Raw genomic sequence first — 15,273 nt, forward strand, 5'->3', positions numbered from 1 at the left:
AGATCCCAATAGAATATCTTACTCCTTGATGTGTCTCCCCTCTTGACAAGCCTCACCTCAAGGCTATGTACATGAAGAGCCATCATGTGGGGCATGCAGTACTACCATTCCCACTACCACCTTATCCTAACCAGCACCCCCTGGGCTTCGCAGACATGTCGGGGAATGCCACCATTGTGCAGACACTGGTCTTTAATGCCTTTGTCTTTGCTCAGATATCCAACTCGGTAAACTCACGAAGGCTGGATCAGAAGCTCAACATTTTTGAAGGCATGCTTAACAACTGGTACTTCATGGCCATCCTTCAGAACAACCTTCCAGATATGTCATGAAGAGCCATCATGTGGAGCATGCAGTACCTACCATTCCCACTTCCACCTCATTCTCACCAGCACCCCCCTTCAGAACAACCTTCCCAAATGTGAATGAAGAAGAGAAACTCAAGCTCTTGTTGCACATCCTTTTGAAGTTCTTTGCAGCAGGTCACAGGGTGTGTCACACCTATAATTGCCTGAGTTGTACTGATCATTGTGTCTATCAGATCCCCATTTTCTTCCAAATGATGAAGGTCATGGACATCATGGAAGATTTCTTGAAGATGATGGGCTGGAAGTACCTCTGTTTTGATGGTGGTATGAAAACAGAAGAGCATGCCTTACACATACAGCAGTTCAATGCGAAGGATTCGGTCTCCATCCTGTCGACATGAGCTGGTGGTTTGGGGCTCAACTTGCAGACTGCAGACACGGTCATCATGTGCGCTCATCAATGATCCTCCAGAGCTCAGATCCCCTCATCTCTCCCTTTCAGGTCTTCCCAAGCTAGAGCATGAAAACGCACCACCTCATATTCCACCATCATCTCCCAGCAGGTGGTCCTGCTCCTCTCTGCCCAATGACACAGATAACCTACCATCTTCTCCATCCTCTCCTGGCACATTCATGCACATTACAAGCTCAATATCAATAACAAAATGGTCATTCAATCCAATCCTCAGTCTGTTGCTAATGGTCAGGTCCCAGGGCATCAGTTGAAACTTTTGGTGATGTGCACAATACAGGCGGGGTGCATTCTTCTATATAGTACATGTGCTACAACGCTAACAGCTCATGTTTACAGGTCTGAATGAGTGAGACAATACTATCAATAGCATGACTGGTAAGTGTTCCAATACCACAAGATATTTTGGTACTCACTTTGGTATACAGTCACCTTACACTTGAGCAACACAGACTTGGATGCAATCCTTCTTGGTCCAGAACCTCCTCACCCTCTCCCAGAGCCCCAATGATGCTTCCATCCCTTCTCCATTCACCTCCACTCCCTCTGCAACCACCTCAGTGCAAATCATCAAATCAGCCCTTATCTCAACATCATCCCATTGGTGTTTGCTGCCTTGGCCTCGAACAATGTTTTTTGAAGCCATCAACTGTCCAGATCATCAATCAGCAGTAACGGGTACATAAGTAGATGTAGACTTACTATACTTTTTGTGCTTGAAATATATGAAGTCACTTCTGTACACTTGCAGTGCTTATCAGTGCTTTGTTTGCATCATGCTTCTTTTCGACTTGTCAACAAATGTGCCAAGTAAATAATTGTAAATAAGATGTAAATAAGATTTAACCTTTTGCACAAAGTGGCACCAAGAAATGTGCTAATTTACTGATGCTGCTAGATACTGACTACAGCTTAGGCTTATGTAGTATCTAGGTATTCAATATAGTTTGTTCCATCACACTGAGGGCTTATGCAGTATCTAGCATTAAAAGGTTATGAGCCCTGCTCACTTGTAAATTGAGGAGCAGAATTACCAGCTAGGTACTTAACAAGCCTCCAGAACAAACCTGCCAGGTTATTAAACCCTTGGGGATCTTATCAATGTCTATTGATGTCATCTCAATGTTTAATCTTGCCTTCTTAGGTCAAGGCAAATCACTTGCAGTCGCCCACAAGTATATATACCTGTGTGTCGCTTGTTTTTGATCTCCCACCTCCTGTCCTTATGCCTTCAACTACAACCCATACTAGCTCTAAGAGCTCTGGCACTAAAGGCGCATCTCTCAGTCCACCATCTGTCATCCCACCCTCAGTCTCCATGTCTACACTTCAAGCTATGATCATGGCCATTATGCTGAGCCAGACTGATCTGGACAAGATCAAAGTTCTCGATTGAAGCAAGAACAATTGGGGCATATGGTCCAACCATATGCAGAATTACCTCTTACTCAAACATGGAGGGGGGTATATTCTCAGACTAGTTGCTTGCCCTGACCCTTCACTGGATCCCTCCAGTGCGGGGCATTGGGATCTCAACAACTTGTGTATCATGGCTGCCTTACACACCCATTCCAGTTCTGAAGAACAAGAATTCCTTTGTGGATACACCAATGCTCACCTAGCATGGGATGCCCTCAAATCATGTCATGAGAAGGTTGGACCCATTGCCCAGATTCTCCTTATTCAACAAGCATTGGTGATCAAGTATGTTCATTCAGAAAGGCTTTCTACCACTAGCACTACTCTCCACAACTTAGTATGTTGCATCTATGCCATCAGTATTCCCAAGGAAGAAGACTTCCTCACCATTATGATGCTCAATGCTATGGCTGAGGATCTTCCACACATCCAGAATCATATCACTGATGCTCTCACCACCAGCACTATCACTAACCCTTATGGTCCTTCCCACATCCACTCTCGCCTTGATGTTGAGCAACAGTTGCTTGACACTGCGAAATCCAAGAGTGGTGATGTGGCCTTAGCTGCCACCAGTAAGGGGGGTAGTCATTATGAACACAGTTCTTGTGGTACCTGTGGCAACTCCAGTCACTCAATGAGAGACTGCTTCAGCAAAGGAGGTGCTATGAAGGGGAAACAAGAGGAAGTGTTGGCACATAGATGTGCAGCTTGTGAGGCTAAGGGACAGCCTGCAGGTAAAACCACTGTACCTAAGCCTACTGCAGCCACTGGAAAGCCAGGTGGTCTGCGTTATGACATGAATGGTCGTGCTTACCTACTCGACAGCAAGAGTCATGAGGCCATATATGTTGCCACTCCATCTGCTGCTGAAACTTCCGATATGCCCACCTCCACTGAGTTTGCCGGACTGGCCAGTGATGTCATGACTCCAGCATTCATCCACAAGTTATCTGACACTGGGGAAGATGATTATACCACTCTCCTCATGTCACTTGATAACCTTACCACCAGCCTGGACTGGTGCCACAACACTTGTCCTGTGGACTTTGCCAGTCTCACATATAAGGCTCTCAATCAGCGTAAGCGCACTATCATTGACCCTTCTGTGGTCCTGCTCTTCCTTGATAGTGGCACCTCGGTGCACATCAGCAACAAGGAGGATGACTTCTTCTCCCTTCATCCAATCCCACCTTGCTCCATTAACAGGGTTGGTGTATCTTCTATCCAGGCTATTGGCATTGGTACTATATGCCTGGTTGTTGCCAGAGGCATCCACATCTCACTCAACAATGTCTTGTTCATTCCTGCAGCTATGGTGCTTTTGATCTCTGTGTCTGCTCTCTGTGAAGCACATCACTGTATCACCTCTTTCAATGCTACCAACTGCTGGGTCCAGTCACGCAATGGCACTCGCATGCTATCTGGGACTCTCACCTCACACCATCTTTATGCACTATCTGGTGGACAGCTGTCTGCAGATCACACCTTCTTAGCCCACCAGAAGCCAACCCTTGAGTGCTGGCACCGCTGCCTCAGGCATGCTAACTACCGTGCTGTATATGACCTCGCATGTTCCAGTAACGCAACCAGTATGCCTATTGATCTTTCTCCCGTCCCACCTAAGTGTGATGCTTGCATCCTTGGCAAACAGACACATTCTAGCATTCCCAAGTCGCATCAGGGTGTCAGAGCAGGCAGAAAGTTGGGTGTCATACATGTGGACTTGATGGAGAATCCAGATACTGTGTCTGCAGCTGGTAATAAATACATCATGGATATTATTGATGATCACTCTTCTTACGCTTGGTCTATCCCGCTCACTTCAAAATCTGACGCATTTCCCACACTTCAAGCTTGGGCACTCGCTCATGAAGTCGAAACTGGTACCAAAGTCAGGACTTGTCACTCCAACAACAGAGAACTCAAGTCAGCATCCATGCAAGAGTGGCTCCTCTCACATGGTACTGAACATCAGTTCACAGCCCCATATACTTCAGCACACAATGGTTGAGTAGAACGTCTGCACAGAACCTTAATGGGTAAAGCTTGTGCGATGAGATTGGCTTGTGATGTCCCAGTGAACAGATGGGACGAATTCGTCCTAATGGCATGTTACTTATCCAACCATATGCCTTCAACGTCTCAAGATGGTCACACCCCATTCAAACATTGGTATGACTGCCCACCAGACCTTTCTCACCTGCATGAAATTGGATGTAGGACTTTCATCCTGATTCAAAATCACCACCATCCTAAAGTTTACAGCCACTCCGTTGAATGCACTCTTATCAGCTATTCACTCAATTTGAAGGCTTACCGGTGCTATCATGATGCCTCTCATCAAGCATTTGTTTCTTATCATGTGTCTTTTATTGAGTCACATCAACAAGGGGCTACTTTACCTTCGCCTATGACAACACCCATCGCACAAGCATCTCATTCTGTTTCCATTGAGGAAATACTGGACATTGATTCCCCCTCATCAAACACTCCTCATTGTGCTCCATCTATTTCAGCTTCACCTCCATGACACTCAACCCGTGCTCCCATGCTGTCTGAACAACAATGTGCTTTGGACGGTAAGCCATATATCTCAGCAACACAATGTGCTGTCTTAGATTCACTCTTGGCTGCGGAACACCTTAAGGTGACATCCCCTGAGGCTATGGCTACCGTTTTCACTGAGGAGGAGCTCTTGTCCTTGGCTGATCTTTTTGCAGCTATGCCTGATAACCTGCAACACAAATACCCTGATGACCCATCCACATATGCTGAAGCAATGGCTTCAGCACACTCAACTCAATGGCAGGCAGCCCTCAAAGACAAGTTTGATTCTTTATGAGACCTTGGCATTTACAAGCTTGTACCATGATTGACTATACCCCTGGGTCATAAAATTATGCGAGGTCACCCTATCTTCAAGCTTAAATGCGACCAGCACGGACAACCTGCCCATTTTAAGGCCCATTATGTCTGTCATGGGTACTCTGCCATTTGGGGACAGGATTATACCAAGACCTCTGCGCCAACAGCACACCTCAAATCCTTCCATGTTCTCACCCACCTTGGAGCCACCTTAGACTGGGAAATCGATCAAATCAACATCAAAATGGCCTTTCTTCATGGGTTACTAGAGTCTGACAAGGTTTGCTACATATACCAGCCTGAAGGCTTCCTTGAACCGGGAAAAGAGGACTGGGTCTGGGAGCTTCAAAAGGGCCTCTATGGAATGAAACAGGGTGGTCTTGTATGGAACTGCACCATGAATGAAGCAATGATCACCTGGGGATTCACATGTCTTAAATGCAAACACTGCATTTACTATCACAAAACTGACACAGGTATCCTCCTCGTTGCAGTGCATGTCAATGACTTTCTCACTGTGGGCAGCAACAAAACCATCATCTCTGATTTCAAATCACAGCTATGTACTAAATGGCAAATTTCTGACCTAGGTGATGCATGTTTCTGTCTCAGCATTGCTATCAACTGTGACCAACTCAATTGTACCATCAGCCTCTCACAGACTGTGCTCATTGATTGAATTGTCACACAATTTGGCTTGTCTGGCGCCTCACCTGTCTCTACCCCAATGGAAACTGGCCTGCATCTCTCACACTGTTCACATGCTCCCACTACCAATGCTCAATGCAACCTCATGATGCAGACACCTTACCAATCACTTGTGGGTTCTTTAATGTATCTTGCCATAGGTACACAACCCGACATCGTGCACGCCATACAGCAATTGTGTCAACACCTTGATTGCTACAGTCCTGTACACTGGGATGCAGCAAAACACATCGCCCATTATCTCAAAGGGACTCATACTCTTAAGCTTGTCCTAGGCAGAGAACACCCTGCCCATCTACTGGGATTCACTGATAGCAACTACACCAACTGTCCAGACACCCATCGATCCGTTAGTGGCTACTGCTTCACCATGGGCACAGGCATGATTACCTGGAGCACAAAGCAACAGAAAACCATTTCTTTATCAACCTGTGAGGCAGAGTATGTCACTGTGTCTGATGCAGCCAAAGAGCTTACATGGCTGTGCACCTTGCTTCTCAAACTCAAATTCGTGCAATCATCCCCAACTCCTTTACTTTGCAATAACACTGGCAGAATCATGCTTTCCAAAGATGCATCATACCACTCAAAAGTTAAACACATCAACATCGCATTGCATTCCCTACGCGAACAAGTCACTTGTGGCCAGTTCAAACTCTCCTATGTCAAATCCATGCATAATGCCACTGATATATTTACTAAGGCCCTCATGTGAAAGGATTTTGAATGTCTTCGTGCCTGCTTGGGTTTACAGTGAGAAGTCAAGGAGGAGTATTGGTGCTACACTCAATGATGATGCAATGAGTGGAGTCACTGTTTGGAATTCAAACCTCCATGTATATATATATATATCCCACTTCTCTTTCTCACCTTCCCTCAGTTTGTTCCATCACACTGAGGGCTTATGCAGTATCTAGCATTAAAATATATGACAACCCAATGCCATCGCAACCTATTGACAAGTGTTTGGAGAGATGTTGGACAGGTTGAAGAGCCCTTCACATTCCCCATTACTGATAGAAAATGGGGATGATTTCAACCCCCCCTCCTGGTCCCCACCAGAAACTTGCATCTGGACCTATGAGATTGACCTTGATTGCAATATCTTTTGCCTGGATGGCATGCCTTTCTTCTCCTTGGAATGCCTTCCAGATGATAACACTTTTATCCAATACATCACCAATGATCACATGTCCAAAGATGACACTGCCAAAGATCATATCTCCAAAGATCATTATGGCCACACAGCTTGCATATTGAGATGCCCCCCTGAGCACAAGTACAAGAAGCCTGCTGAAGGTTCAACAACTCTGCTGGAGTTGCAGAGCTAAAGAAAGAAAGAAAGGCTCTACCTCTGGGGTGAGAGAAAGCCTACTAACTCTTTGTGTTGGTCAAAGTGTGCCGAGTGATGTGTTTGACCCTTAAGGGAAGCAAGGAAAGCAAGATCCACAAAGTGACACCAGGTCAACTCTGGTGAAGTGCGCTGGGAGCACACACATGGGAATGTCAAGCGTGCAGGAGCGCAAAGCGTGGGAATAAGGCACATGCAGTGCACAAATGTGTAAAAGATGATGATAGGTGTGAACTAAGACTGCTGAGTGGAGACTGATGATAGTAGACTGGGCTGAGGACTAGGGCAACAACTCTGATGGATGCTAACTCATGATAATTCTGACTGCTAGACACTACTGGATGGTGGTGGTTGTTGTATGAAAACTTTCTAGGCAACAGGTAAGCTGTGCCTAGGCACACTCCCAGGGCTTGGAAGCAAATAGGGAGCGCTCTAAGTATGTAAATGATGTAAGGACAGGGTCCATGATGAAATAAAATATTGTATGATGCTAAATATGGTCTGATATGAGAATAAACAAGAAAGGACTCACTAGGGAACTGGTTGGACAATGGATGGATGCTCTGGGATGCTGCGCGACAAAGGGCGACCAAGCATGGGAAGAGCATGCTAAGTGTGTGCACAGGAATGCGTCGCATAGTGCAGGAAAGCATTGCACCTCTGGCGCATTTTGTGGGAAAGTTATAGATAGTGAGTTGTGCACTATACCAATCATTGTGAGTCAAAATATGGGTGATATACACCTAGAGCAATCTCATTCTCTACACCACACCACCAGTCATCAACAATTCTGAACTCATGACATACCAGTCTTTGATGTGCACTGGATCACAAGTGGCTTTGAGTGATCTGCTTGCCAAAAGCGACATCCTGTCTGAAGATGAGCATGTTCGAGTCACATTGCTAGAGGTCATGGTTGGGCAGTGCATGATTAACCCAGCCATTGGCAAGGAAATTTATGAAATAGAGCTTTTAAATGACCACAATCAGGTCACGGACAGTCAATGGTCAATTGCATGCTTCATGGCCAATGTTGCACTTGTTCCTCAGATGTTCAACAACATTTGGCATGTTTACCATCCTGAGCTGAAAAGACAGGAGTTCACATGGGTTCATGAAGATATTGTTGTCTGTATTGCAACACATCTATATGATGAGCGATGCCTACAGGCTTCTGTATCACGCCTGATCAATGCAATCATGGAGCAGAAGGATAATCCTGGTCATTGCTTTGGAATCACATTTTCTGTCTTCCATTGCATAATTGTCAAAGTCATCAAAGACACATACACAGTGATATTTAGCCACATGAGCACTCTCCAATTTTTACCATCATTCTTTGCACATTCACCTTCTATGCCAGGCATCACTGCTCTCACCCATCTTGGCTATCACATCAACCATGCACTCTTCAAGCGTGCTGTGGAGGTTTGCCATTATGCATGGTACATCAACATTAAAGTGGAGAAATTGCTCACTCAGAGAGCTGACAGGAGTGACGATGTATCACACAGCACCATTTGCCCAACGCTGCCTCTTGAGCTTTGGCGAGACATCACCCGGTATCTCTCCCCTTTTGACCTCATCATCCTTGGATTGGTCTCAAGACTATGTCATGAAGCAGCCTTGATGGTACTCCACTATCCCCACCTCTGTGGCTATTGCCTTGTTGCCATTCCCCAAGAGAAATCAAAGTACCTGCAGAGGACACACACCTCTCTGCAGGCTGCATCTTTTTGCACTGTACAAGCCAGCATTCCTACTATTGTGGATGTTTGGGGTGGAGTTTCAGAATAGGCAATCAAAGAGCATGGTCACTCCCCTCAGATTTAATGGTTCCTCTCTTTATGTGGCATTTTTGGCCCATCCCTGATGCTAGGGATGAAAAGCTTCTTCAAATAGAAAACCCAAGTTCTCGTATAGCACAACTAGAGACTCTGATGTCAACGATCCAAGAGCACACATGGGTTCCCTGACTGCTTCATAGACTATGGCCAATATTGTAACTTGTATCATAGGCACAACCAATTGGTGGTGCGAAGCTCCTTGAATCACAGCAAAGACGTGTGCTGCAGTTGGTGCATGCAACATGATCTCCAAGTTCTCTGGGGCACAGCTGCTCAGTGGCTCACTGCCAAATGACTGGCTCCTCCGACTCATTGACCACTGTGGGAAGCTGAGTTAGCCTTTTTATTTGTGCTGTACCTTAGAATAACAAACACAACACAATTGAACTACTGTTACATATCCTTCTCCAATCTTCCCCTCGTTTCCTTACACCTATTTGCAAATTGACAGCTGCACCATTGCAGGTATGAGGTATATGAGTTTGTCCTCCCAGGCAGTTTGGGCAAGCCAAGTTCAGAGTGTGCCGTCAAGACATGGCATCCACCAACAAGTGTTCTGGCAACACCACGATGTACCCAGGCGAACAGGGAGGAAGAACTTGCTGTTATGTCTCAGATGAGCTGAAAGGGGAGATATCACGAGGGAGAAACCCTAACTTTTCTATGACTAGGCAAATGCAACCACAACTAATTCAAAGCCTGCATGAACTGAGAAGGTAATGTGATCTTCTCTGGTACATGAGCCATGGGGAAGGGAGAGTGCAAAGGCAAGAACCACATGAGGAGCTGTTGCATGCAGGTGCTGCGGCGGTATTTGATAATTATAGGATGATCGGGGCATGCTTTTAAAATATCATTGACTCAGAGGGCATGCAAAGAATGTGCCCTTCACAGAGCCAGTGATACCACAGTATGTTGAGACGAAGAGTTTGAGAGGCGGTGAGTCGAGACAGTTTTTAATCACGTGCAGCTGATCTCATTGCTGAACGTGAACAGCACTATCAATTTCGAAAGCTCAGTGCGAGCGCAATAATCAACTAGAGAGTTGGTTGATAGGCTTCCTCTAAGAGGGAAGCAGACAATGATATCGGGCGCCAGTACATTATGCTGTGCATTTTCTCACCATCAACACACCGAGTAGTTTGGGTCCAAGGTGACTCAAGGCAGGCAGAGACGCTCACTCAATATTTGACTTAAATCCACTGGAATACCGACCAGGGTCTGCCACACGACCTTAGGCTGAGGCGATGCTATTCAAAAGCCCAAAGTCGAAAAGATCCAAAAAATCAAAGGCAAGAAGGAACATATCTAGGCGTCATTATTGTATATCTGATCTAAAATAGGACAGCCCAAATGCTAAACAACGCTCCTCTGAAACCAAGGAGTCCCAGGACAACAATATCAGCCAACTGCTGGGTATCACTATAGCAGCCATCAAAGTCACACAAGACTTCGTACCTATCAACTTGGCGAAAGGTATACTCGGAACAGTCGCCAATATCCTGATGATCGTGCAGGTGCGTCAGTATAACTCTCGAAAATGAACGTAAAAGATTCTCAGGTCTGTATAGTCGGTGATCAAGAACAAGTCCGATTTCCTGGCGATAGTTAAAAAATGCAAGATCATCAGAGAAATCCTCGAAAGAGTGACCAAAGACATTACCAGTGACAATCTACCAGGATACTTGGCCCATGCTTTATTGGAGCTTAACTTGTAGGCAAAACTAATTTCACTGTGCCGGGAACTGATAGCGCCAAGCAGATCAGTTAACAATATCAATAATGAGGTAGTTTCAAGGAAGGAAAAAGGATTGTTGAAGAGGTTCTTCTCTGCTACAATTGATCGCGACCAGATCGCTAGTTGGGAAAAGGATATAGACCATGTCCTCGTGCTCTTTAATGTGCGTCTCGTCTCTGTAGCTCAACCTGAACTTCTGCTGCTGAATGTCATCTCAAGACTGAAGCGATCGCTGGCATTGCCATGAGGGTGGAAAGATTCGCTTTAGGACTCGACGGTAATACAATTGGTGTCAATGTTCTAAAGTAAGTTATTGCTTTCTGCCGGTTGTGGGTGTCCTCTAAATGCAATCAGGTATCACCCAACTGAGCCTCCATCACGACCTTCCATGTTTTATGGCCGCGATGATCTCGTGGCAGAGTTGACGACCCTCGTTGTCAGTGATGAACATATCGCATTGATCGGCCCAGGGGGCATGGGAAAGAGTTCTCTTGCCAAAGCCATCCTTCACGAACCACTTACCATCGAAAAATTTGCTGATCGGTGCTTCTTCGTGACTTACGATGGCCTGGATCCTTCGACTATCACATTCGAAACTTTTATGGCTCGTTTCGCAGGAGCCCTGGGCATAGAGATCGCCGGCATTGATACTTTGCGCCCGATATCTACCTTTCTTCATTCCTCTAGTGCACTTGTTGTCCTCGATAATGCTGAGACCTTTGAAGAGGCCAGTGCATCATCGGCGCTTGGGAAAATACCATCAGTCATTGCTGAAATCGCATGCATCCCTGGTACCGTCCTGATTCTCACATCGCGTAGTAGAAGGAGTGCACCGAATGTACCATGGATTACCAAGGATATTCCACCTTTGGATTCGAGCTCTGCTCAGGAGGCATTCTTTCGAATTTACTGCCAGGCTGATCATGAAAATGCGGAGGGAGGAATAACAAACCTACTTCAGGACTTGGAACTCCACCCGCTTTCTATCAATCTACTTGCAAATGCTGCGCAGCAAAACGGTTGGTCACCGGTCATGCTGCTGGAGAGATGGAAGGACCGGCACAGTGCCGTACTAGACCATGGCGAGGGAAAGCTGCAAAGCTTGTCATACACCATGCAGCTGTCACTCAACTCACCGTCAATCCAGAAACTCGGAGAGGAGGTTCGGCATACTTTGGCTGTCATCGCCTTCTTACCCCAGGGTCTCAATGAGGCCCTGTCGAAATATATCTTGCCATCTACCCTGCAAATCGACACTATGTGATATTTTATGGAGGCATTCTCTCGTTTATCGTCAAGACGGCTTCGTCAAAATGCTAGCACCCATTCAACATTATGTGCGAGATTCGTTGCCACCACCTGACTCCACATGTTTGCGAGGGATACACACCTTCTACTATTGCACCGTCCAACGGTGTTCGGAAGAACGAGATGGTCATGCTGATATCATTACCTCAGATCACCTCAACATCGAGCATGTTATTGCTTTCGGCCTCGCCCACATCCCTGAAGTGACTTATCCCGCTTGCTGGACATTTTTGCAGTGCTTGAAGTGCCATTTTCCTCGCTCAACTTCCCTTACTCCTGCAATTTTCAACATTGTCGAGAACTCCTCCGCGCGAACGTCCAAAGCACACTGCCTGTGGAATCTCGGCTGGCTCTACATGACTCTTTCTCAGCACACAGAATCCATGAAGGCCTTCAAAGCTGCTGGGGCACTCTGTATTGCCACCGGCAAGCACGAAATGGCGGCCCAATGTGTTATCGCATGTGCATGTGCAGACATATACAGATGTCAAGGCCGCGTCCTTCAATCCCAACAGGTTTTGGAGGGCTTTCAACCCTCCGAGTCGTGGGAGTATCTCAGTGAACCAACGAAAGCCAAGGTTTGGTTTTTTTTAGATACAGCCCGGATGTACACATCCGCATCTGCAGACGAATTATTTGTGAAGTCTTCGGAAGATCATATGTGGGGCTTGCGGTTCAAGTTGTGGCACTGGCGGGCCAAATTTTACTACGGGGAAGACATTGCCCAGGTGAACACACACTTAGAAGACCTTCTCCTGCAATGCACAAGTACTGGAGATTTTGTCCGCAGAGACGCACTCGAGGGACTTGCAGAGGTAGCATTTTGCGAAGGCAGGTTATCCAAAGCCATGGATATCTTGCAGACAATCGTAGAGAGCGAGGGTCAACTCCCACATGATATCCCCGCCATCTTAAAGGCCCTTGTTGCAAGCAAGCAGGGGGATCATGCCCTTGCAAGGGAGCTCATCAACCCAGCCCCGGGACTACTCCAATTCTTTGTGCTGCGCACTGCATTTGTATTTCTCGTCAGATCTTATGGCTCGGCTTGCATCGAGCTCACTGCAGGTGCATACGACAGGGCCGAATATCATTTCATTGCCACCATTGAAGGTTGCGATATCCAAGGTCATCTCAATTTCAAGGCATACAGTAAACGGGGACTAGGGGAGATTGCCTTTGTGCATGGTGACTTCGCCTTGGCTTTGCGATGCTTCATGGAAACATGGTCTTTGTGCACGGAGATGGGAGTGTCTACGCGACATTTGTACAATTACGAGCCACTCTATGTTTTGCCAGACAGATTTAGAGGATGGACATTATTTTTGGAGGGTCGGTCGCCATTTGCGAACATCATATAGATCGTATACATGTAACAACTTGCCATTGTATCTCCGACGATTATACGAGTAGTTTCATCACGATATAGGACAAGACAGCTATGAGACAAACACGGGAGATAAGTGAAGCAAAACGCATGAAACTTCAAGTGTGTGGTGAGATTGTTTATGGCATGGGAAGGTCATAATACAGATATTCCACCTAGAGAACGCGTTTGATCCCTCGAGGTTATTCTCTTCATCACACATCTCATACCCACTTTTCGATGGTAGTGCGCGAGCTAAATCTGCGACATCTCCTCGGATTGAGGGTCGGATTGAAGGTTCATGAAAAAGGATGACAGAGACTCACAGTGGGCGATCGCTAGTCTCCCGTAGATAGATCAATAGAGGAAGACAGTTGGAAGGCGATAACTACGCACAAGTCATTCATCGACAATCCTCCAGCCCAGACCGGTCGAATGGGCACGCAGTTCTTCGTAAATTGTATTGTCGAGGTTCATCTTTCCAGTGCTAGTTCACTGCTGCAAGGATTTTGAAAAGGCTCAGAAAGCCAGCCTTGCGATGAGGAATCGAGTCAGTCGGTGCAACGTTTGAGTGAGATGTAATGATTCACGTTCGTTGGAACTCGGATCTCTGCAACTCTGGCAGCGGTAGCAGGGAAAGGACAATAGGCAAAGCACATGGCTACAAAATTTCCCGTTGGAAAGATGGACTCAGTTAATGATCCAATGGTTAAGAATATGAATGGATCCTCGGCGTTCAAGTTGAGATTGTGCTACCGGCAGGTGAAGATCGTAGCGAGGAACATGTTGGAAGGGCAAGTTGAATGCCTACTATACAGTAATACTCAGCCGGAGTCATGGGGTGACATCGAATGTGGGATTATAAGTTCTGCGCAAAGATTAATAATAATGATCAACTTGAGTAGAGACTTCGTTACTGACAATGAATACCTCCCCGGCGGGCCGAATCACTGGCAGATATTTGGTGCATTAGCTAGCACTCCCTTCACAAAGCTAACATGTAAGTTGCATTAGTGGATTGAACGAAGCCAGATTTCTACAAGGCAGACTAGGGAGACTAGTACTGCCACAACGACGACGACGACGTTAGAGACGGTGAAGAGTTGGTGACGAGAACCAAAAGATCCTGATCACGTGCGGATAATTTCAACCGTTCTCCATGATGGGCCATGGCAAATCGGGGGTCGCAAAACGGTTAAACCACACCATAGGTATCGGTGATTCAAGTTGTACACTAGCAAGTCATGGTCCTTGGATGCGAAAACTTCAACGTCTCAAAGTGACGTTAAAATTCACGCGCTTTCAAAGTTTCGGTCAAAGCGGTGAAAAAACGGTTGACCGTTTGCAAGCCAGCCCTCGCGATGGTGCAGGTGCCCTCTATCCAATTTGGCATTTTTGAGGGCCGATTTTGGGATCCTGGACAGACAGGGGCACCTCATTATAAGGGAGCTTCAGGGGGCTTGCTATAGGAAATCTCGGGCAACAACCTATGGTGGAGTGTTTCCTCGCAGACAAGAGTATTCTGTGGTGCGTATCTTATAAGTCATTTGCCATAATTCGGTTTTCATTAATTACATGGTGCAACAAAATACAATGCAGTTGCGCTGATATTTGTCGACATTGTCCAATCTCCATCTTTGACTGGGAGGTAGCGGTTCACAGTACTGCAAGAATCTCACCACGAGGTAGCCGGGAGCCATTTCCAACATACTGTCGTTCTGTTCTGTAATTATTTACCGGTAGGTCATGTTCATTCAAGCCGGCGCTATGCGGCCTCATGGCTCACAATTAGGTTGCGGTAAACACGCGCCTGGAGGTAGTTCAAGTCAATTGTCATTTCTTTATTACTGACCGTGGAATCGGTCAACGTGACTTCTCGAGCGCCTGCTTA

General features: G+C 46.3%; 4 protein-coding genes across 4 annotated transcripts; 3 read left to right on the top strand and 1 right to left on the bottom strand.

Moving 5' to 3' along the window:
• Positions 1-233: 233 nt before the first annotated feature.
• On the bottom strand, positions 234-1,027 carry BJ212DRAFT_1300975 (uncharacterized protein; the record flags this gene model as incomplete). Its single annotated transcript, XM_041333066.1, has 5 exons — positions 234-314; positions 364-460; positions 502-552; positions 617-737; positions 913-1,027. 5 exons carry the CDS (start codon positions 1,025-1,027, stop codon positions 234-236), a joined length of 465 nt encoding a protein of 154 aa, XP_041191342.1.
• A 978-nt stretch (positions 1,028-2,005) lies between these two features.
• Positions 2,006-3,929, top strand: BJ212DRAFT_1300976 (uncharacterized protein; the record flags this gene model as incomplete). Its single annotated transcript, XM_041333067.1, has 4 exons — positions 2,006-2,164; positions 2,216-2,484; positions 2,560-2,936; positions 3,781-3,929. 4 exons carry the CDS (start codon positions 2,006-2,008, stop codon positions 3,927-3,929), a joined length of 954 nt encoding a protein of 317 aa, XP_041191343.1.
• A 4,220-nt stretch (positions 3,930-8,149) lies between these two features.
• BJ212DRAFT_1300978 (uncharacterized protein) lies at positions 8,150-8,923 on the top strand (the record flags this gene model as incomplete). The annotated part of the gene is made up of 1 exon (XM_041333068.1): positions 8,150-8,923. One exon carries the CDS (start codon positions 8,150-8,152, stop codon positions 8,921-8,923), a length of 774 nt encoding a protein of 257 aa, XP_041191344.1.
• Positions 8,924-9,507: 584 nt separating this feature from the next.
• Positions 9,508-13,441, top strand: BJ212DRAFT_1588601 (uncharacterized protein; the record flags this gene model as incomplete). Its single annotated transcript, XM_041342434.1, has 9 exons — positions 9,508-9,689; positions 9,839-9,883; positions 9,970-9,991; positions 10,317-10,490; positions 10,545-10,687; positions 10,736-10,874; positions 10,931-11,016; positions 11,066-11,913; positions 12,011-13,441. 9 exons carry the CDS (start codon positions 9,508-9,510, stop codon positions 13,375-13,377), a joined length of 3,006 nt encoding a protein of 1,001 aa, XP_041191345.1. The 3' UTR covers positions 13,378-13,441.
• Between the last annotated feature and the right edge of the window lie 1,832 nt (positions 13,442-15,273).

This window comes from Suillus subaureus, assembly GCF_016647635.1.
Source record: "Suillus subaureus strain MN1 chromosome Unknown BJ212scaffold_23, whole genome shotgun sequence".
Classification (NCBI taxonomy): domain Eukaryota; kingdom Fungi; phylum Basidiomycota; class Agaricomycetes; order Boletales; family Suillaceae; genus Suillus; species Suillus subaureus.